This window comes from Aethalodelphis obliquidens, unplaced genomic scaffold (assembly GCF_003676395.1).
Source record: "Aethalodelphis obliquidens isolate GAN/ISIS:26980383/991018 unplaced genomic scaffold, ASM367639v1 scaffold42, whole genome shotgun sequence".
NCBI classification, from domain to species: domain Eukaryota; kingdom Metazoa; phylum Chordata; class Mammalia; order Artiodactyla; family Delphinidae; genus Aethalodelphis; species Aethalodelphis obliquidens.
In genome coordinates this window covers 4,320,444-4,343,903 of record NW_020837986.1, presented here as the reverse complement: position 1 = coordinate 4,343,903, position 23,460 = coordinate 4,320,444, and the positions used below count along the sequence as shown (strand labels likewise).

The following is a 23,460-nucleotide window of genomic DNA, read 5'->3' as shown; positions in this document are numbered from 1 at the left end:
ACACACACACACACACACACACACACACACACACACACACACACACAGAGTCCCTGATGTGTCTAGACTAGAAAACAGGAACCTGAGAAAACCAAGATGTCTGTAAAGAGGAGATGGAGACAGAGTATGTCTTACTTCGTCTGGTCCCCAAAGTCCCTAACAGGGGGCTCACAGCTGCTTGGGTCACTATGCAAGGGGAGTTCCTTCCAAAAATCAAGGAGTATCTTTTCGAGCTGTGGCCTTTTATACTTAGAATTCACATCACTATTCAGAAAGAATGCATACTAACAAACTATGCCATTAATAGCAATTATTTCAAATATAGGAGCCCCCTTCCTCGTCCTACAATCAGACTCAACATTAGCAAAGTCGTGGCTCACCTGGAAGTCATTCTCAGAAGAGGTTCAGCCTCCAGCTCTACACTGCTTCGAAAACCCACTCATCAGTAAAGATATTGATGAAAACTATGTAACAACAATGAAAAAAAGGGACAATGTAATGCATCTGAGTCCTCATAAAAGCTTACAGACAAGGCCTACAGCTCTCAAAGATATGAGCTGCGCAAGCCAACTTCTCTGCATCTCAGTTTTCTCACCTGAGAAAGGGGGAGCATTTTTGTCTACTTCAGTGTGATGTTGGGAGTATAAAATGAAATGATGCTTGGGAAGTCACCAATCACAGGTTCTGATCCAGAGAAGGAGTTCAAGAAAGCTCAGCTGGATGTGACTTTGGCTATCTGGGACCCAACTCCTCAGAACTGTGCTTCTCAAACTCCGGCATGTATCAGAATCTTCTGGAGGCCTTGTTAAAACAGCCAGATGGGCTCCATCCCCAGAGTTCGTGATTCAGCAGGTCAGGGGGAGGGGCCTGAGTATTTGCATTTCTAACAAATTCTCAGATAATAACATTGGTCCAGGACCAAATTTTGAGAACCACTGTCTTACAGGCACAAAAAACTAACTGGGATAAGTGTTGAGACTTTGGAGAAGGAAGAGAAAAGCAGGTGGAAAACGTTTTCCAAGGGCTCCTCATCTTCCCTTGGTCCAGATACCCACTAGGTAGACCTTGGTTTGTCAATTTCACCAGTTCTACCACTTCCCCAAGCTCCCTTTCAATGCTCTCCCCCCTGAACTAAGCCTCCCTTGTCAACTTGCTGAACTGAAAGATTACAACCCTAGCCCATCTGCCTGCAGCCTACGTGCTGACACAAGAGGCTACCTGTTTAGCTTCCAAGAAATTACGCATTCGTTATGGAGGAAATTAACACCTCAAAGCAAACTATAATTAGGAATTCTTCAATTTAGTTTATGCTTTTTCAATTAGGCACTCTATAATTTTAATCATGGGAGCATTAACATGTTTCTGTAATTGATATACCTGTGGTATAATTAAGCCTGGGAAACACATTGCTCTAAACCTGAATGGAAGTGATTGTTTCCCTTCACACTGGCCGTATTACAGGTCCTCGAATGGAGAGACGGTGACAGTTTCAAAGGAGCCATTTGTGAGCCACGGAGGCCAATGAGAGAACTCCTGGCTTTGGAAATATGAAGGCTGTTGCAGACCACGTGATGCCTTTTGAACATCTGGCTCATGTGTAGACGTCTGCAACCAAAAACTTCAACTCCTACTGTGACTTTCAAAACATTCCCACCATTGGGAACTGCTTTGGACAACTATTCTTGGAGACTAACTTCAATTAAGCAGGAAAAGGGTGTCCTGGCAGGGGAGACGTTATCTGAGAGCCATGGGGAGCAGATGGCTTTGAATTGAAGAAACTGAACAATAGGCTGAAACAGTCTGGATGGGGACCAAACTCCTTATTTTTTCCCCACTGATTCCTATTCCCACTTTCCCTAATTCTGATCCTCTCTCTTAACTTCAGCTCTGCCTTTTAGCTCAAAGTGGGGCCTGAATCCTCTGTGGAAGGTAGTTCTCTTGGGATTCTGAGCAGTTCTGCAAATTCAAGGAATTCAGAAGCACACGGAAAAGTTTTTGTGCTTATTCAGACTGAACCTCTGAGCTTTCTGAAGGTTAAAAACCTTCCTTTTTTTCCCTCTTCTTCCTGCTCTCCCCACAATAGCAAATTCAGATTTGCTGACTGCAATAAAAGGAAAAAAGAACATAATCAAAACTGGCCCAGGGGGACAATGCATACAGATTCCCAAGCCAGCTGAGTGACGCGCCCATATCGCAGTAGCATTCTGGCACTCAATATATTTTGTCTGATCTAAGAAAATATGGAACGTTTTGTAGAGTGAAAGTTGGAAATGGATTTGTTTCCTCCCAGGCTGCTCTAGCCTTCCATGAAAGAATACAGATTTGTTCAGAGACTGACTCTCAGTCTCACCCAGCATCTGTCTTCTACCTAAGCCCCAGTATCTGCACAAAAGTGATATATTCAGATATGCTATCAGCATGCAACAACACAGCATGTATTTCAGACACCAGTCACTGTCGTCACCATAAGAAAAAAGGGGTATGTTTTTAGCCCCCATGCGGACAGGGATAGAGAAATAAGCTGGCAGGAATCCCAGCTCAGACCTTACAAGCTAAAACTGTTGATCTGCATGTTGAAACATCCATCAAAAAAGACGTAAGAGTTCCAAAAGCTGTAAAACCCACAGGGGCAACTCTACAATCAGATGTAAAAGAATTGCTTCCCCACATCATGAGAATGAACAAACAACTGGCACCATAGAGGAAAATACTTGGTTTCCCGTTACAGTCTCTTTTCTCGAAACCTGAGTCTACCTATAGGCTAGACCGGTGGTACTCAAGTTGTGGTTCAAGACCAGCAGGATCATCATCATCATCTGGGAGCCTGTTCAAAATGCAGATTCTTGGGACCAATTTCATTACCCCTAGGGATGGGCAGGGTCTCTGTATTTACTAGGTCTCCTGGTGATTCTGATAGCCGATAAAGTTTGAAAACTCTGGGGTTAAACCATTTCCCAGACTTTATCCCAGGCAAGGGTGATGCAATGGAATTTGGGAAATCCAGTTCAGTAGGTCAGGGTCTCAGCAGCAAGTCAGCCCAGTCAAAGGTCTCCTCTGGCTTTTGGGGAGACTTATATGTTCTGCCTTTGAAGCCCCCCCTTATATTTCTTATTTCTCAGAACAGGATTCCTGACCTTTACCTACGGCTTCAAGTACCTACATTAATATAATAGCCTGTTGGAAACCAAATATGGGCCCTGGCCTCTTTCTACCAGCCCTCCCAGAGTCTAGAGCAATGCAGTCAGATAGAATTTTCTGTGGTGATGGAAGTGCTGTTCAATATGGTAACCACTAGCCACATCTGCCTACTGAGCACGTGAAATGTGGACAGTGCAACTAATGGACTGAAGTTTTCATTTTGTTTAATTCTAATTAATTTAAATTTAAATAGCCTCACATAGCGGTGGCTACAGGATCGGACTGTGTAGGTCTGAAGTTTTGCCCTTGACCCCTCCTTGTGCTACTGGGGCTGCTACCCCTTGCCCCGGCCATGAATATTTACTTAATACATTTATAACCTTTGTAAGTTGCTTGGTGAGCCTACACCCAAGTAGAAATGCACTAGTTAAACAGCAAACCCCAAGCAGCTGTGGCCAGGCACGAAAAGGATGGGTTGTACTGTGAAAGGGGGTAAGTACAAATTTCTTCTGCCTAATGGTTGGAGACTCTAACCTTTAAGGAGTTCTATTCCTACTAAAAAGCCAGGGCTTTCAGGGTCACCTCTCTCACTGCTGCTGAAAGGAGGCAGGTCTGAGCACCCGCAGGCAGCAGGAGCGAGCATCGTGCAGAATGCTTTTTGGATGAGAGGAAACCCCCTTGGATTCTAATGTGGCACAGATCCACGCACTAGCTCAGAAGAACATCAAGAGACTGGGCTAGGGAAATGCACTCGATGGAGGCCAACTTGAAAGTCTGACCTCTGCGTGATGGCAGAGAGAGAAACTGAGAGCCATCCGTTATCAGCTGCGCAAGATCTGAGGCAAAGCAGTGATGCAAACGGTCACAGGGCCCAGAAGGGTGTGAGAAGTGAAGGTCAGCAGAAAACAAGTGGGAGAAAAAGTGAGACCCAGGAGCGGCGTCACGCAGAGTCACTGGTGCCCTTGTGAAGGGTCTCACCAGTTCCTCAGGGTGGGAAGTTTAGCATTATAAGAACTACATCTACTTAGACAGCCCTACCATCCATAGCCTGGCCTCTTTGTTCTTTAAAATACTTGGCTTCGCCTTGAATCCATTACCATCCATCTACCATCACTGCCGACACAGTCACACCCAGAGCCATGTTACCCCATAGCAGGGTTCCATTACTGAAGCTTCGATCATCTTATTATCTAAATATCAGTATCTTGCCTTTCCGGCCTCTCCCAGCTTTGGACCCTCGGCACAGATTCTTCAACAGCATTGAGGTCGCCTGGCCCTCAGTATCTCCATTATTTGCACATCTACCTTCATAAACATTTTTAATCAAGCCTGGACCATATGGTCCACTTTTAAGCACTTTGGTTGATATCATCATCTTCCTTTTCCCATGTCCTGGGTCAAGTTATGTGTCTTCCTTCTTTTCCACTGTAAGAGCTGCTTGGAGCTCTTAGAGAAAATCAAATCACAACATGTCAACCATCTCCTTTTCTTTAAATTATTCTTCCTTTGGCTTTCATGTTTTAAATCTGCCCTGGTTTTTCTTCTACCTCTTTGGCCACTCCTTCTCCATCTCCTGTGTGGTTCCTTGATAGAGTTTCACAGAGCTCCGTCTTGTTAGTCTACACTCTTCCTGGATAAGCTCAGCCGCTCCTCCCATGCTTCAAACACCACCTGGATGTTAATGATTCCCAAATCTAACCCCCTGCTCTGATGCCTCGCCAGCACTCCAGGTTTGGGGAACTTAAATAGTCCTATGGTAGGAGGTGAACATGGCGACCACACTCTCCTTTCCCTCACACCAGTAAGAGTCTCTGTCTCCATCTGTCCAGATGGCAGACGGTCCAAAATAGAACACTCCTTCGTTCTTCGTGTTTCAGCAACTGAGCCTGCTCCATTTAAAATATTCCTCCTGAAATACCTGTTTTCTCCTCCTTGGTTTGAGCCTAAGGAACATGATCCAGCATCATTTAATACCAGAGCCAATTCTTGGGAAGCTGGGTTGCTTGAGGGGCTGATCAAAGAAGACCCGCGATGCAGTTAGGATGTGCTGAAGCGAATGCAAACCCTCCTCAATTATTTGGGTTTCACCCTTCTTCCCTTTTGTTTTCCTGGATGATCTTTCTGAGTGCAGCTCTGGGCCACACCTGGAGTCCCCTTGGTAGTTTCACTGGTAGTAGTTACAAGTCTCTTTAATCATAGTTACACGTCCCATTAGCTGCCATATTTAGAGTGTGGGACAGCCCCAGTGCGTATAGCTCTGCAGTAGCATTTATCCCATTTTTCCTTATTTCGGTTGCTTCTTCTCCTGTGTGGCTCCTCCTCTTTCCTAATCCGGTGTGATGAAATCCCAGCAGGCTGTGAGACTTGGCAAAGTGCTATTACTTGCAGAGCTAAATCTCACAGTTTATAGGGGAGTGCCTCTTTCCCATCTCCCCACATCACAGTACTCCTGATCTCCAGACCCCGGCAGAGGCAGCCCAGAGAGCTGGGGAACTGAGTGAATCAAGTGATGTTTCAAGAAAGAACATCTCAATGTAGTCGCAGTTTCTCATCTCTACCAGCGTGGACAGGGTCTCATGAACTCCTCAGGCTGCCCCACGTTAATAAGTCCTCTGAATTTTCATCTCCCCTACCTTAACAGGACACCATCACATGCTGATATCTGAGAATCAGATGGTAATGATGCCAGTTTTGCTCACTGCAGCTCCATGGACCAGCAAAACCCTACTGTGGTTGCTTCACGTGACCCCACTCTGGGCTTCACAGTCATTAAAGGAATCCTGGAGGAAATTTGTCAATTGTTTCCTTTACTTCCCAACAAACTTTCTTCTTTCTTTAAAAGCCGGCTGGATCTCCAGTTCATACTGGAGCTCATCACTCCGTATTTCAGAATTTCTAGTCTTAACTAGCCGTACCTGTCAAATGCAGCTGGATCAGGGATTCTCATCAGGCAGTGAAGAGAACTTGCAGTGACCTTAGAAGCCATTTGCCATGTCACACTGTCTCCTGGTATTCAGTGTGACATACCCCTGGCCCTCCAAGCCAGAGCTGCACCCTCTGTGCACTATGCCTCAAGCAGCCCAGGAAAGCGAGCCGCAAGTCCTAACTGACCTTGGAGAAGGTCCCCCAGAGGTCCCCAGGGCTCGCCAAACCATGCATCTGGTCCCAGCCTGTCCGTGCCCAGTTGGTTCGTAACTCTCCCTTTCAGTTCCCAGACCACCTTTACCACCGTTGGCCCCTCCTGGATAAAGTATCCTCATAGACCTTTCCCTCCCTCTGTGTTCCTTTGCTCAGAGAACGGCACCATCATCCACCCCATTAACCAATCTAGAAACCTGGGAGCCACCCTGGACAATGTCTTTGTCCTTTATACCCACCCCCCGCCCCACAGAGGAGTCATCGCCAAGGCTCGCCCCTGTTACCTCCTCAACTACTGGACGTCCATCACCTTCATTTCTCACTGGGACAACTATAACTGATCCCAACTCTTCCTCTGGACCGCTCTTGTCCTCTCTGATCTGTTCTCCACACCGACGCCAGAAAGACCTTTTAAAAAAGATGGGTCATACTGTTCACTTGCTTAAAATCCTTTCTCTGATGCCTCATTGCTCTTAGTATAAAAGTCCTTGCTACGGTAACAACACAGCCCTGGGTTACCTGGCCCTTTCACATCCAATCTCATCACGTGCCATCCTCTCTTGCATTTTCTCCCCACTGCAGTCCTACCGGCCTCCTTTCAGCTTCTCTCACATTATCACTTGACCACCCCATCTGGGGCTGATCCACCTCTTATAGGAAAAAGTGAGACATAGGAGGAAGAAAAACCAACAAAGTGTGCGCTGTCGAGCAGGCTCCCATTGTGGGAACCCGGGGCTCAGTCCTACTGCGGGAGTGTGGCATGCACCTCAGAATGGTCCTTTCAAAGGATGGGAGGCAAGGCTCTGATGCCTGGATTCTCATCCCACACTAGCTGAGAGTTCCCCTGTAGCACTAAATTATTTGCGTTCCTCAGCTGTACCTGCTTGCTCAGACAAAGCCAGATCCACGGGGCTTTGGAGAAAGAATTAGAGCCAAAAGGCAGGAAAAAAAAAGGGGTGGGTGCTGGTGCTGGAGGTGGGATCCTATAACTGCATGGAACTATCCAGCTTAGCCACAGCTGAAATCAGAGGTGGGATGGGGAGGTGACATGGACCCCATGAGAATGGGCTACAGCTGACAACAGTCTGTCATGAGTGTCTGTGGCACTGTTAGTTCAGAGCTGCATCTGCCATTAGGATGGCAGCAGCGTGTGGGCCTGTTTAGCTCATTTCTGGGTCTCCAGTGCTCAGCACGGTGTCTGGTTGTTTGCTGAAATTCGAAGTATTTATTGACTGAATTAGTTAATGAATTGATAAACAAATGAATGAGTGAACAGATAAACACGATTCACCTCCTAGGATCTGGTCTCACCTCTCCTGCTTGGTTCTGACTCCATGTACCCGCTCTGGCCCCAGCATTTATAAGGTCTCAGTTCAGGGAGCTCATGGGAGTCTCCACACCCCTTCCTGAGGGGCTTTGGATCTGCTCACTTTGATTTCACAACACCAAGTGGCATCTCCAAGTAGAGGGCACTGCCCTTACTCCTCGTTGTGCTGGTCCTTCAGTGGTTGACGCCTCCTAGCCCTGTCTGCTTGATTTGGTGATTCTGAAAGGTGCTCAAATCTGAGAAGCCATTTTTGAGAATCGTTGTGAGGATTTTGTGACACCCCTGGAGACAACTGCACATTCCCTGACACGTCACATGCACGCCAGCACCATCTTGCAGTGAATCTTACACAGTGGTAAAGGACACCTAGCAAACAGGCATCCGCTGCAGCAGGACTCTGAGAATAATCCTGCCAGGACTACCCAGGGCAGGCAGCCAGCCCTTGTCTCAACAGCTTGGCCAACCCCAGGGGCAAACTGAACAACTACCAGTGACACTTTACATAGTTTAGCTTATTTGACCTTTAAAACAATCTGTGACGTGGGTATTCCCATTTTACGAACAAGCAGCTTGAGGTTCAGAGAAATTAAGAATCTGACCCTGAGCCATCAGATAAGTCAACTGCATACGGGGATCTCATTCTAGGAGCTTCTGCTGTTCCAGTGTATCCAGCTGGGAAGTCAGCTGTGGCAGGAAGAACATGAGAGATCTCAGGTGGGAGCCTGTGGGACCCCAGTTCCTGCCCCCAAGGAGGTCACAGGCTGGTAGAGACTGAAACTGCAAGTCCCCCGCAGGGGAGGGAACAGGGCAGCGTGGGAGCCCAGGGCAGAGCTGGTGCATCTTGCTGCAGGATGGGAGATGGTCCCGGATACGGCAGATTTGACCCGGATGCTGGGGAGGTGGAGGATGCCGTGCTTGGAAGAGAGAATGGCACAGACAAGGGCTGGACTGCTTAGAGAAGCCTGCCAATGCTCCCCGTACCCTTCAGGACAAAGTCCAGATCCCAAGTGAAGATCTTTACCTATAGCTCTTGCCCACTTCTTTGCCTCTCTCCTCATCTCTGTGCCCCGAACACAACATGCACCTCCTCTACCTCAGCTCCTGCACATGTCGCTTCCTCCTGGGCCACGCTCCCCCTCCTCTGGCAGGTCTCAGGCAATACTGCCTCCAGGAAGGCCTCCTGGCCCCTGAGCTCACCAGGATAATGATGGCTGCCTCCGCACTGAACGCTCATACCCACCTCCAACCAAGTACACAGGCTCACCCGCGTTGTTTCTTTTACTCTTTCTCTTACCTATAGACCTGCACGTCCAAACGGCAGCCACGAGCATGTGTGATTCTTTATATTTAAATGAATGAAAATAAAAATTTTAAAGCTCAGTTCCTTCATTGCACTAGTCCTATTTCAAGCGCTTAACAGCCACGTGTGGTTAGTGAGGACTCTACCAGACAGCAGATATAGCACATTTCCGTCAACGCAGGCATTTCTATTGGACTGAGCTCTCGCAGAAAAGGAGGCAGGTAAAGACAGTGCATCTCTACTGTCCCAGTACCCTGTAACTACCAGGTACCACCAGATTTGCTGAATTCCTTACTCACTTAGCTGTTGTTTTTTTCTGTTTTTTTGTTTGTTTTTTGGACTACCTACGAAAGCCAGACCCTGTCCCAGGGAAAGGAATCCATTAGTGTCAAACTTCCAGGTTGCCTGGAGCTCACAGTCTAGTGAGGGGCATGCAAGAAACGAAACCAAAGAAAACATACAAACAAATGTATAACACAATTAAAAGCTCATGAAAGAATGATGAAGGAAGCGTACATGGCGCTGTTGAGGAAAACCTGCTAAAGGGACAGAGTAAAAGGAAATGGAATCAGAAACGAAGGTCAGAACCAGATTCAGATGGGCCTTGAATTCCACGCTAAGGAGTGTGAACATAATGCGGTAGGAAGCCAGTGACCCATTTAAGAATTTTAAGCAGGAAAGTTAACTTGATCCAATCTGTGCTTCCAAAACACCAGTCCAGCAGCTTGGTGGGGGAGGGATTGAAGAAAGAGGAACTTACGACAGGCAGACCAGAAAGCCGTCCTGGCAGGTCAGGAGAGTGGGGTGGAGAGTGGCAGAGGGAGAAGAAAGAGACAATCCCGAAGCTCCCAGGGACTGATGGGATGGGAAGGAGAGAGCAGGGGCTGGGGTGGGGAAGGCATCTTCAAGAAAGCCCGCTGGGGATCCAGAGGAGGGTCTGCTACAGAATCTGGGGCTCCGCCCTGGACTTCCCTTCAGGGACTGCATTATGGGTGGTTAATTCACGGCCGAGTTCCTTTCTTATGAAGGTTACTACAGTTACATCAGCACGACAGGTGGGGTGTGGGGGAAGAAGCCTTGGCGTGTGCCGAGCTGAATATTAGATTCTAGTCACTATTTGATTGATCTTTTAAGCAATTCTGGGATTCTGTCACTTAAAAACCAATAAATCTTTGAAGGCCTGGGGAAAGCAATGCAAAAGCAATACATCTCCATTGTGGAGTATTAGAAAAGGAGGCCACACTGCCAAGGTGGTTTGGCTGGAGGGATGAGGGTGCAGGACCCCGCATGGCCATCTTCCCTCCCCGCCTCCTCGCCTCCCTGTATGCTCAGTCCTACCAGTCAGAGTCAGAGCCACAGGGCTTCAGAGGGGCAGCAAGCAGTACAGCAGGGCTGGAGTTCGGCTCAACTAGGGTCAGAGCATTACTGGCAGAAGGAGGAAGAACAGCCTGTGTGGGTGTGGCCTGGAGGCTGAGGCTCAGCTGTGAGTCTGTTGGAGAACAGGAAGACTCTCCACTCAGAGTTATGCCGGGCCTCACAAGTTACTGGCTGCGCCCACGCAACCAGAATTGTCTTGTCTACCCGTCGTTCCCTAGGTGGAAGAGATTCACTCCACAGCATCCCACCAGAAGGTCACCCGGGCATCACGTGACATCCCAGGCACGAGGAACTCAGAACAGTGAACTCGGAGGCAGGAAGCTAGGTCCGTGGACTGGCTCTACGTGTAATGAGCTCTGTGACCTTGGGCCAATCACTTAACATCTCAGATTTCAGCTTCTCCTCTAAAATGGAGATGGTGTTTCCTGTGCAGCTTAGCCACTGGGTGAGTGACGGTCAGATGCTACAATGGAATGAAAGGAACTATCAACTATAAAACACGATTCCGGGCATCCCTGACCCAGTGCATCTAGGGAGCTCTCAGTGTCCTGTGGTCACAGAGTGAGTTTGCTGTTTTCTCAAGGCTCGTGCTTCCCCTGCCTGCAGGGCTCCACACTGGTCCACTTGCCTGGGTTGTGCCCATCTCTCCAGCCCATCTACTCTTCCTCTCAGTCAATACAGTCACTGTCTGTACTGGCTTCATGTTATCTTGTTTTGCCGGTTTCGTTATTCTGTTTCCTTAATGGCTTAATGGTCCCCTCCCTGCCCCGTTCACATGTACACTTACTGGATAAGCCTCAGCACGACAGGTGTGTGTCTCTCTTGCTTCCTGCTGTATCCTCATTGCTTACCTCAGTTCCTGCTCAATAAATATTTGTTGAATGACTTAATGGTCAGCTGCCTCCCACGGGGCACTCCAGTGCCCAGAGTTCAAGGTGACAAAGGGTTAAAGTAACTGAAGTCTACTGTGATATTCCACTGCTGTCACTGCGGTCGTCCCAGAAGCCTTGCTGGCTGGCACTGATGAGTCTCTTCCCTTCCTGGCAAATGCCCAAGCAACTGTCTGAAAATAACTCCAGAAACTCAGTGTCTACCCACCCTCAGTGATCTAGAGCCTTGAGAAGAAAAGCAGTCAGACTCTTCCAGACACCAGGCATTGCCCCTTTGAGCAGTGACATTTATTTTAAATTTGTTTCCGATGGAAATGTCACCAAAATACATCACATATGACTTTCTCCTAGGGAGGTGGCGTGGCTAGAGAGATGTGAGTGTTGGCTTAGGGGCGACTGAACAGGGTTTAAATTCTGCCTGCACCACTTGCTCTTTTCATGGCTTGGGTCAATGCACTTAGCTTCCATGTATCTCAGTTTCCATATCTGCACAATGGGGAGGCTATTACGGCGATGCTGTGACGTTGCAAACCATTTACATATAGTGACAGGCACTCGGCCGGCGCGTGCTCATCAAATGGAAGCTAGTTGGCTCTTTTAACTTGAAGACGTGGGACCCAATGGTACATTTTTTAGGGTGAACCAGGAACAACAAATGAATACCCGTGGCTGTGAGGGGCAGCAGGGGCTACGGCATGTGGACCTCCTTGTTTCTTGAGTCCCTGTGTCGGTTTTGTAGAGTTGTCCTGTTTTTTCGCTCCCTGCCAACTGTCATTTCTCCCCGCTACTGGGGCATTTCCATTCCCACCTACTAATTTACTGTGGTCTTAGGATGCACAAGCTCATTAAACAGACGTGCAGACTAAGTCTGTAGGCTCAGAAGGAAAATGTAAGGGGCTTCTCTCTGTGGAGGCTAGAAAAGCTTTCCCAAGAACATTGGTTTGGGATGTTTGCTGGTCTCTGGAGTCAGGCAGGCCTGGGTACGAGTCCTGGCCTCAACACTTACAGACTCTGTGACCTTGAACTTTAGTTTCCTCATTTCCAACAGGGAGATAATAGTACTACTCATAGGTTAGTAGAGATTAAATTCTTGGATCATAGGAGTTGCCCAATAAAACATGGTGACAATTACTCCCATCTGTGTTCAGCTGGCTTTGAGGAGTTTTCAGAGGTTCACGGACATATAATCTGATTCATCCTGAGGATGGGTCCCTGATCCTCTGTACAAAAATTAACTTTATTCCTATCACTAGGAAGGACACAGATTACTTCTTTCTCAGGACAACTAGAAAAGACATTTTTCTGAATGTGTGCCAGAAAGAAGTTAGGGGCTCTTAAGGAAAAAGCAAAGCACCTCCTTCCCCACCCTGAAATCAGGGTCTTTGGAAATTTGAACAGGAAGGAAGTGGGCAACACTGTGACCCTATAGAGGGGTGGATTTGCAAAAACCATTTTGCACAGAGCTTCCTAAGTTCCACAGAGAAGAAGCCAAGCTAACAAAGGAACTAACTCTCTGACAGCCTGCGCTGCTTTGGCTCACATGTACATCCCATTAAGCTTTGGTGAAATATCGCCAGTGTCTTCTTTCCAGATAAGGAAAACTGAGGTTCAGAGAGATTAAGTATCTTGCCCAAGGTCACACAGCAGCATTAGGTCAGCATTTGAACCCAGGTTCACTGCCACCGAACTCACATCCTTTTCATTGCCCCACACAGCAGCCAGAAGACTGTGGGAAGCTGGGCTGAATCCACCGCCACCAGGGGTGCCAGCTGACCAGGCTCTTTTGCTGACAGTTTTGTAGGCTTGTAGCAATGAAAGGTGACACTTGGGTCTACCACAGAAAGGTCCTGGGTTTTAGGGCAGATCTGGCCTCTGACCCTGGGTCAGCTGCTAACTTGTACAATACTGGGCTTCTCTTTTCTGGGCCAGACTCTTGCCATCTGGGAAGCTTTCCGAGACTCTGAAACATGCCCAATGCTGCTGTATGACACAGGTAAGAGCTGTGAAGGGGAGGTGAGACACGGGTGGCCAAGATGGAACGTGTGATTGGGCATGTGGAGGACGTGTGTCCAAGCTCAGCCTTCCCACTCCCTGTCTGTGTGCCCTGGCGCATTTCTGCCTCAGTCTCTTCATCTGAAGAGGAGGATAACGTATCTCAGTGTATAGAGGGAAGTAAATGACAATGCGGCCTAAGAGTAACAGGAAGAAACACAGTAACTCAACAGCTCCTTGTGTGATGTCAGAGCCACCATCCGCTCTGGCTCATCACAGGTAGGACAGTCCTGGAACAACCTATGTGTGGAATATAAGGCAAACGTTCTTAGTTCAGGTGCCCACAACCTCTATCCACACCTGTTTGAAGGCCTGAAGACCCACCTCACTTAGGATAGAACACTTTCCGAAGTCTAGAGAATAGATGGGAACTTCCAAACCGGCAGGGGATTCTACGTGCTCCAGTGCCTGTAATTCCTGGGTAGAGTTGGACCCAGGTTGGCAAACAGGCAACTAGAGCATCTCGACAGCCTCCTTCCCGGCTGGTCTCCCAGCCTACGGTATCATAAAAGAGACACCGCATGTGGCCATTCAGTGGCTCCCCAGGGCCCCTCAAACAAGGCTGAGCTTCTCAAACAGGGCCCTTGTTCCCACCCCACCACTCCTGCCTTCGCCTTTATGCTAAGGCAGATTTAACGATTCCTGGTTGCTCCCCACGATGACAAGCTTCCTCTTTCCTCCATGCCTTTGTTCACGCTGGACCCTGTTACCACTCTGGTGAAATCTTAGACAACATTTAAGATATAGCTCAGTGTCACCTCCTCTGGGACTTCTCTCCTGTGAGCTCGTGTAATGGCCTACGTGCATCTCCACAAGCATGCCCTGTAGTGCAGTTATGTTTTCACATTTCTGTCTCCCTAACTAGAGTTTGACTTTCTTTAGAGCGTGAGTTATACACAGCTAGTTCACTAGCCTGTCCCAAGCACTTAAACAGTACCTGACACAGAGTGAGAGCTCAAGAAACGTTTATCGAATGACTGAATAAGTGAATCGTTTTCATCTCCCGTACGCAGCTCCATTCCTGGCATATAAAATACTCCATGCATGCTCGTTGAACTGAACTGAGCTAATCTGAAAGCTGTTCTACCCAACACTCTTGCTTGGCTTTCAGGGTCTGTAGTCCCTTGAGCTCTGAGCAAAAGCCAGCAGTCAACATCGGAGCTGCTGCCCTTGTACATAGTGTAGCTTATTTAAAAGAGATGACCACCTTCCTGACAGCCGTGAGCCCATGGACTTCCATGGGATCAGCTTAGCTACTGAGATGCTTTCACTGCCTGGGCTGTAGATACACTCCTGGACTCCAGCAGCCTCTTGTTAAAATCAGCAGTATGACTCTGAATTCAAGTCCGCTGTGGAACACCAAGGCCATAAGGTGGACCAGCCCTGAGGTCGTGTCCCACTCATAACCTCTGAGCAGGTTGTTTTCAGCATTCAGTGAATCTGTCTACTTGTCTGTTAATGGCAGTTGGACACGTAAAGGTGATCTTGCCAGGATGCTGTGTTTCTGGGCCTCCAAACGGACTAAATACATTTACCATAGGTGTGTTCCAGAAAGTTCTCCCCCAGCCCTCCTCAGGTCCCCATCAGCACATTCCCGCTAAACCAGTCCCAGTGGCCCACAGTAGGGAGACAGGGCTCCTGGTTCAGTAGCCCCTCTGAACGGGGCTTGGGGCTGCGGACCCTTTTCCTCCAGGAAGCCTTGCTCCTGGCCAGCCTATGGGCCTTGCCAGTGACATCATTCAGCTGGAGGCGTGCACGGTGCAGAGTAGGAAAATGGCAAACGCCAGGGTAAGCACCCTCCTCACCTGACAGGGGCTCCCCGAGACTGAGCGGGCTTCAGCATCACTGTGATGGTCGTGTCTGTTTCATTCAGTGGGGTGTCTGTGTCATATTCAGGCATCGATGGAGCTGGACAGAGAACAGAGAGAAGGGAGCTTAGCAAAGGTCCCAAACGCCTCTCATCACCTCCCTCGAGACACTCAGGATGCCTAGAAGGGAGGTGTTTGGGGAAGGGTAGGATGAGAGTCACATGGCATCCCAGGCTTTCAGCAAAGGAGGCCCTGACTTCCAACCTGCCTGTAGGTTCCTTCAAGGTACAGAAGAGTCCTCAGAAGGGTAGCAATGATGTGGCTGGTAACCCTCTTGAATCAAGAAGTTCCACACCAAATAAACAGATGAATGCAGGAGATATAAGTACTTAAAGATGTGAATGCAAATGTGAATGTCAACCCTAAACGTATTTAAAATGCAAATGCAAATTACAGCAGTGATGAACTAGTCCCTCTTATCTTTCTTTTTCTTCCTGAGATCCTCCCTTCTGATGGAAGTGTAACTAAATCTAATCCCTTGGGAAGGTAATGTAGCCATTTGTATTAAGAGCTATTAAACCCACATCGGTTTTAATTCAGTATCTCAATTTCTGGAATTTAATCCTAAAGTCATAATCCGAGCCAAGGAATTAAACTTTATTCTGTAACATGTTTATTGAAGCGTTATTTTATAAAAACATGGAAGCACCCAATATATACAACCACAGGGGAATGTTTAATTGAATTACATCCGTCCACTTGACAGAACATTACAATGAAAACAATGTAGCAACATGGAAGATGCTTATGGTTTAAGGATAAGTGGAAACATCAAGCTACAAAAAACACGGTGGGTCTGTATCTATGCAAAATGTGGATGCAGACGAGAACTGCACGCGTATTCTGAAAAAATGTAAATTGTAAAAACGGGGTCTGAGATAATTCTGCTTTGATGCTGTCTGGTGGGGGAGGCCACCCTACTGGTGATGGCAGGTGACATCCTGGACTGCTATGGCTCTGTAATGGTCATTCACTCATTTGTTTGTTCATTCATTCATCAGACGTTTCATGAGAACCTGTGCTGTGCCCTGCACTGTCAAAAGGAATACTCTTGAAAATCAATCACATTTTTACAAACCAATCTGTGTGGGGAAAATGTACTATTTAAGGCAACTGTGTGCTACATAAATTATTTGGTGAATCACTCAGCATTCCCTCTGGTCTAGTCTAATTGATATATTTTTTTATACTTTAGGAAGTTCATGGATTAGGATTTCTTCCTGAGATTACAGCACTGACACACAAGGGACTGCATTGTCCTTGCTGCTCCAAAGTCACATGGTGACGGTTGGCTCTGCCCTTTTTCACTCCCAGGAATATTAGGAATGGAAAAAACCACCACCACCACCTTTCTTCCTTTCCCCTTCTTAGGACAGATACCTGAAATTTTGGTGGCGATCCTGGTGGTAACAGGGGGCCCAAAGCCCTTTGCTGTGCTGGCCTTGATGGTGAAGGAGTAGGTGGTCCCGGGGTACAGACCCACAAAGAGGTGGTGGGTTTCATTCCGAAGCTTGAACACTTTGCCCCTCTGGCTGGAGAGGTCGGCACTCGGGTCCAATGAGCCCACGGCCTTGTAGTTGATCTGTACAAGGAGCCGGCAAACAAACATATCAGTGCCTCACCCAGGAAGCTGGGTGGAGTCCATACGGAGGAACATCAGGGGAGGAAAGCAGAAGGCGTGTGAGCTTGGTCAGCACTTCTGCTGTTAGCATCCACCTTACAGATGATCCCAGCCGCCCAATGCTCTGGAGCAGCGCTATCCAATAGAAGTAAAATTTAAGCCACATACATAATTTTCAATTTTCTAATAGTCACATTAAAGGAAAAAAAGTAAGAACATAAAGTAAAATTAATTTTAGTAATACATTTTGTTAAACACAGTAGATGTAAAATGTTAGCATTTCAACCTGCAATCAACATAAAAATTAATGAAATATTTTATATTCTTTTATTCATATTAGGTCTTAGAAATCAAGTATATATTTTACCATATGGTGCATCTCCATTTGGACTAGCCACATTTCAAAAGCGCAGGGACCCTGTGTGGCTACTGGCCATCACATTGGACAATGAGGCCATAGAGCAGTGTCCAAGTGTAGCATCCTGATAAGAATTATCTGGAAGCCTAGTTAAAAATGCAGCTCACGGGCTTCCCTGGTGGCGCAGTGGTTGAGAGTCCGCCTGCCGATGCAGGGGACACGGGCTCGTGCCCCGGTCCGGGAAGATCCCACGTGCCGCGGAGCGGCTGGGCCCGTGAGCCATGGCCGCTGAGCCTGCGCGTCCGGAGCCTGTGCTCCGCAACGGGAGAGGCCACAACAGTGGGAGGCCCGTGTACGCAAAAAAAAACCCAAAAAAAAACCCTGCAGCTCATGCACCCCCTACTGCACATGGCGCTCTCTGGCGCTTTCTTGTGCATTATCTAGTCTTTCTTCCCTAAAACCTTGCGTACGTCAGAGTATTTATTCTCATTTTAATGTTGGAGAAACTGAGGCTCAACTGGCAACAATTTGTATTAAACCAGCGCTTTTCAAAATATCTATGGTGAAGACCCAGTTGTTTCCCAGTCCACTGCAGACCCATAACGATCCAAAGACCACATCACACGTGACTCATCATGTGAGTCTGGCAATAACCAAACTGTTCTACATTATGTGCAAGGAGACGTGTCCACTGACCACACATACAGGCGTCACAGCAAGGTCAAGGCCCTCAAAAGTTTCTAGATGCTCACTTTCAACTTCTGCACTTATCCTGCTGTGAATGTAACAAAACAGCTGGCATCCCTGGCACTGGCCCCCAAGGATCACACTCTGAGAAGCACATTTCTAAATTACACAGTTGTTAAAGAGGCAAACTCAGGGTTTTTTTGTTTATCTAGTTTGTTCTATTAAAAGTGTTTTATTAGAGTATAATATATATACAGAAAATTATACAGCTCAATGAATTTTTACTAACTGGACAGGACCATCTAACCACACCCAATCAAGAGACACAACATTACCAGACCCGAGATTTTCCCCTCATGCCCCTTTCCAATCCTTTCCCTCCTCCCCGCAGCATGGATACCCTCTACCTTGATTTCTAACAGCATAGACGAGCTCTGCCTGCCTTTGAACTTTATCTAAATGGAATCATACAGAGTGTACTCTTTAGCGTCAGCTTCTTTCTCTCAACGTCCTGTGTGAGATTCATGCTGCTGTCACATGCAGCCACCTGGCAGGCATTGTCACGGTTATTCGGTGTCCTATCACTGACCCAAGACTAAACCCAGATCTGTTGGGTTTCATTCATTCACTCATTTGCTCCTCCACAACCATTCCCCGCATACTCCTGTACTATTCCAGGACCTGCACTGTGTGCTCCCATGCCCTAGCAAATGGATGCAATGGACACAAGCTAGGCCCTGTCCTCAAGGTCTTCTGTTCCAGAACGAGGTAAGTCAACTACACAGACAACCTCACATCACTTTGTCTTTTGTCAGGAATGTCCCATGCTTGTCAGGAAGGCCAAACCCAGGCAGAAAAGGTAATATGCCAACTTTACTTCAAAAATAAGCAGTTGGCTGTTTCTGGCTAGGGCACCAAATGTTCTGGAGAAAGCAGTAACCTCTCTCCCCTATGAAGCAGGAGCAGTGCAGCGTAGCAACTGATGTCACATGTCGAGGACAGAGGCCAGACTTTGTCTGAAGCGCAGTGAGCCCAGGAGGAGAAATGTACAGAACTGAAGGAATTGGCCATTGTGCAGAGCTGGCAGGGGCGCCCATCTAGCAGATCCCTGGGGGGGGCCTGGTCACCCTGCCTACTCCAGCCCTTCTCAAAGGCAAGCACTGCAAACACCTGCCTCTCTTTGTCTGAGGGCTTTTCCCCTGGGTACGCACAGGAAGTGCTGGTTAATTCACACCCCCCCGAGACTGGATTAATGGGAGTTGATAAATACATTCCACGGTTCCTCTTGTGATACCCCCGCAGCATCCCTGGGATTTCCCCGAGGGATGCCACTCCACTTGCCTCCATAGGTAGTTGACTGGAAAACACACCCATCGTTGCCTACTTTCTCTCCCTTCCCCACTCCCTAGTATTTCCCACACTTCATAATCTGCTCGTGCTCAAATCCTTGCCTCAGGCTCTGCTTCTGAGAAATGCCAAACTAAGGCGAAGTGCTCAGGGAGGTATCTCAGGGGAGAACAGAACTAATACCTGGGGGTGATACAGAGTCTAGGAGCACTCTAGATTCTAGGCAGAGGGAGCTAACCAGGCAAAGACCTGGGGTGGGGAAAGGCTTGGGAGAACCAAGAAGAGTCCTGTGTTGACTGGATAGTGGTGAGCAAACAGGAGAGCTGTGTGCAGCTGGATTCCAGTTTTCCCCAGCGGCAGAAGGTGGCAGATGTTTGGAGAGCTCTGCCTGTGTCTGCTAACCCAGGCCACCAGGGGAGAAGACGTGCTGGAACATCCTTTGCAAATTCTGCCCCCGTCCCCTGCCTGGGCTGATGGCAACTACATTGATATACAGACAATGGGTGGTAAAATTCATGCCTTATTTACTAGCCAATTCCTTTTCTGTGCTCCAAATTCAATCCAGAAGCGACTCAATTTCCACCTAGCTGTCAATATAATATACTGTGCTCCCCTGCTCTCCTAACCTTTCCTGCTATTACAGGATCCTCACTTACTTGTAATGAAACACTATGAATAAATCAATGTATGTTAATATAGCGTGTCTTCAATTTTTTATGAAGGGCTTCACCAAATCTAATTCCCACTGCTTTGTCAGAAACAGTCTTTGAAAAATTTAACTTTCAAGTTTTACGAAGTTAGTGCGGGATCGGGCTGGGGGTGGGGGGGAAAGAAGGAAGGTGAGAAAAATGGAATGGGATGGAGCTGGGACCGTAAAATGCATCCTGCAATGTGACTCTTCACTTGGAAGTGGAGAGAGAGGAAGATTTGTTAGAATAGCAAACATAAAGTAAGGAGGTAGTAGAGGAAAGAGTGCTGAGCTGCACAATGGCCCTGGGCTCCAGGGATGGCGCTCTGGCTGCAATGAAGTGCTCAGGGCCACCCCAGTCTCTCCTGGTCGCTCTCAGTGGGATCCCCAGCCACAAGCCAGAGTGAGCCCTTCATAACAAGAATCCAGTCACCCCCTGGAATCAAAAGGGCAATGGTTTCCCATAGCTTTTGGAATTAGGACCACATTCTTACCCTGTGGTTCTCCATCACCTCACTGCATGAGCTGGCCTCTCCTGCCCTTCTATCTTTTTTAAAAAAAATTATTCATTATTTATTTATTTTGGCTGCACCAGGTCTTAGTTGTGGCATGCGGACTCTTAGTTGCAGTATGCATGTGGGATCTAGTTCCCTGACCAGGGATGGAACCCAGGCCCCCTGCATTGGGAGCGTGGAGGCTTATCCACTGGAGCACCAGGGAAGTCCCCTCCTGCCCTTCTATCTTGCATTCTAGGCCTCATTTCAGTGTCTGAAAAGAGCCATGGTCCCTTTTGCCACAGGGCTTTTGCACCAGCTATTCTGCCAGCTCAGACACTTTTTTCCTTCCCTTCACCTTGTTAATGACTCCCCACTACTTTTATACTGAACCATGAAATTATTTCATTGATGAGTCCCTTTTCCATCAGCCCAGAAGTCTAAAAAGTAAAGCCTGAAAGCCAGATTTGGTTCATCGTCTCTTTTTGTAAATAAAATCTGACCAGAACACAGCCCCACCATTATTTCTGTACTGTCTGTGATAACTGCTGACACGCTACAAAGGCAGAATTAGGTAGTTGTAACTCCACAGAGTCTAACATATTTACTCTCTGACCCTGTATAGAAAGAGTCTGCTGAGCCCTGGACTAGACTTTAAGCTCTAAGAGAGCAAAGATCTTATGTGGTTTTTGCTCCGCATTTTTCCCCTTGGATAAATGAATGAATGATCAAACCAGGTTATGCGGCTTGAGCAATTTGCTTAACCTCCTAGAGTCTTGGGCTCTTGAAGGGTAAAATACTCCTTTTAATTCCAGTTTCTGTTTTGATTTATGTTGCAGAATGACCTGCAGCTTCTTTACTCCTGGAAGGCAGCCCCTTTATTCAGAAGTAAGGCCGCAGGGGGTAGTCCATGAGTGACTTTAGCCTGTGCATCAAGGCGCCAGCTGCCATGGACCAGGGAACATCTTGGGAAGAACAGGCAGCCCTTCCACCGTGGGTTGAGGAGGAGGGAGCAAGACAGGTGGGGAGAACAGAAAACGATTTCCCTCAAAGAGCCCATCAGGAAGGGCCTGCTTGCGTAATTGAACGTGCTTAGATTGAGCCAGGCTGTGCTCCAGGCACTGGGCCAGGTACAGGGTTAGACCACAGAGGTTCCACGTTCAAAGAGAGCAGTTGACAAGTTTCTGGGCCTGAGGATGAGATGGTGGATGGTGGTTAAGGGAAGATATGAGATAAAGTGGAGCTGAGGGAAGTGGCCAGGACTCAGAAGCAGGTTGTTAGAAGATGCAGTCATGAAGAAAACACCATTTTGGAGCACTTACTCTGTGCCAGGCACTGTGAAGAGGGACTCACATAAAAATCATCTCATTTAATCCTTAAAAAAAAAATGGTGTGGATTCTTTATGGTTATTCCCATTCCTCAGTTGAGGAAACTGAGGCCAAGAGAGGTGACATGGTCAAAGTGCGAGCCAGGGTGAGGACAGCTCTGCGTGCAGTCAGGCAGCTTGCTGGAAGGACAGATGGTGACCCACCATTCACGAAGTGTTCTCTGATGCCTCGGTTTCACCGCAGTGGGTACCACGATGCAGCAAGACCCTGGATAAGTTTACCTGGAAACACAGGGATGCCCTGGAAGGACCTGATTGCTATTCACAGAGCTCATGCCCTAACAGATGACCCCCTATTGAGGAAACCCACAATGGCATCGATTGTCAGTGCTGATAGCATAAACTGGGTCAAGACCTGCCCACCTACAGCTTGACGCTCCAGAAGCACCCTCTATAGCTTAGCATCCTCTCCTCTTGCTCCTATACATGTGGTGTCTTCATCCTAAACCTTTTGGGGAAGGGAGGGTTCAGTACCCTATGTTATCCATTCCATCTGCTCCTGACTTTCTCCAAATGGTTTCCAGTCCATTTTCTGGAAGTCTCAAGATAGCAGAGTTTTAACAAGGCTACAGGTAAAATAGATTGACTTGGTCAGTTCAATGGATAAAGGTTAATTTTTTTAAAACTCAGAACAACTGGTTAAAATCTTTTGTCCCTCTTTTTTTACCTATTGTAAAAGTGTTTACAGGCATGGTCTCTTCCATCTTCTTGACTTCCGAGGCAAATGTATAAAAGGAGACCAGTTCAAGGTAATCTCCTCTTGTTAGAAGTGTAGTGTTGATGGTTTGGTTCGCTGACAATTTAAAGACAAAATGCGAACATGTTTCCTTCTGAAGAACAGTGTGAACGCACAGATGGCCACAATGTACATGCCAGTGACTTCTTGGCCATGGGGCCCTTGTATTTCCTAGAGAGCTGAGGACTAGAGTAAGAGCAGAAAAATGATTATGACCAACACACATATTGCTGTTCCTGGGTTTCTAACACTGCTGAGCCAGTGAGGGAGTGCAGGGACTTGCCACTTCTGTACACAGACAACTACTGCTTTTGCTTCCATTGTGACTGAATCATTCTCTCCATCAACAGATGTTCACCAAGAACCAATTTTGTGCTGGACTCTGTTCTGAGCTCTTGAGAAACACTGGTGAAGAAGACCCAGTTCCTGACTTTGGGGACCAACAGAGGCATTGGTAGATCTTGCAGGTAACCAAAGCCTTTGGGAACACAGATCTGGGAGTAACTGCTTCTGCCAGAGAGAGTGAGGACAGCATCCCAGAGAAGCTGCAAGAGCATTGGGCTAGGCTACTGGTCCTCAGCCTGGATTCCAAAGCACATGCCCTGAAGACCTTTCAAAAAGTACCAATGCCTACACCCACTCCACACTAATTGAATCGAACGTTTTGGCTACAAAGACCTGGACATCAGTACATTTTTAAAGTTCTCCAGGAGATTTGATTGGGCAGCCAGGGCTGAGAATGCTGGATCTGAGCCCTAAAGCATGAAGGCGATTGAGCAGAAGAACTATGAAATACAGCACATGCCAAGGAAAAGTATCCTAAAACAGCATGCTGGAAGGAACTGGAAACTCACCATTGGCATATCACAGCGATAGTTGCTGAAGGTAGGATTCACTACTGAATGCTAAAGTGGGTGGGTGAAATGAAGGAGAAATGGAATATTTGCATAACCTTATCTCTCCCCAAATGTAATAAGACCACAAGTTCTTTGATAACCCTCCGCCCAGAAGGTGGAGCCTAATTTCTCTCTCCTTGAGTGTGGGCTGGAGC

At 47.5% G+C, this 23,460-nt stretch overlaps 1 protein-coding gene across 1 annotated transcript in view; it reads right to left on the bottom strand.

Annotated features, from left to right (window-relative positions):
- Positions 1-23,460, bottom strand: part of PTPRT (protein tyrosine phosphatase receptor type T) — a 1,082,400-nt gene that overhangs the window by 275,604 nt on the left and 783,336 nt on the right. Inside the window, exons 10-11 of the mRNA XM_027078280.1 lie at positions 16,471-16,672; positions 15,028-15,130 (exon numbers count right to left, since the gene is read on the bottom strand). Coding sequence (XP_026934081.1) covers positions 15,028-15,130; positions 16,471-16,672 — 305 coding nt within the window. The remainder of the gene's footprint in view (positions 1-15,027; positions 15,131-16,470; positions 16,673-23,460) is intronic.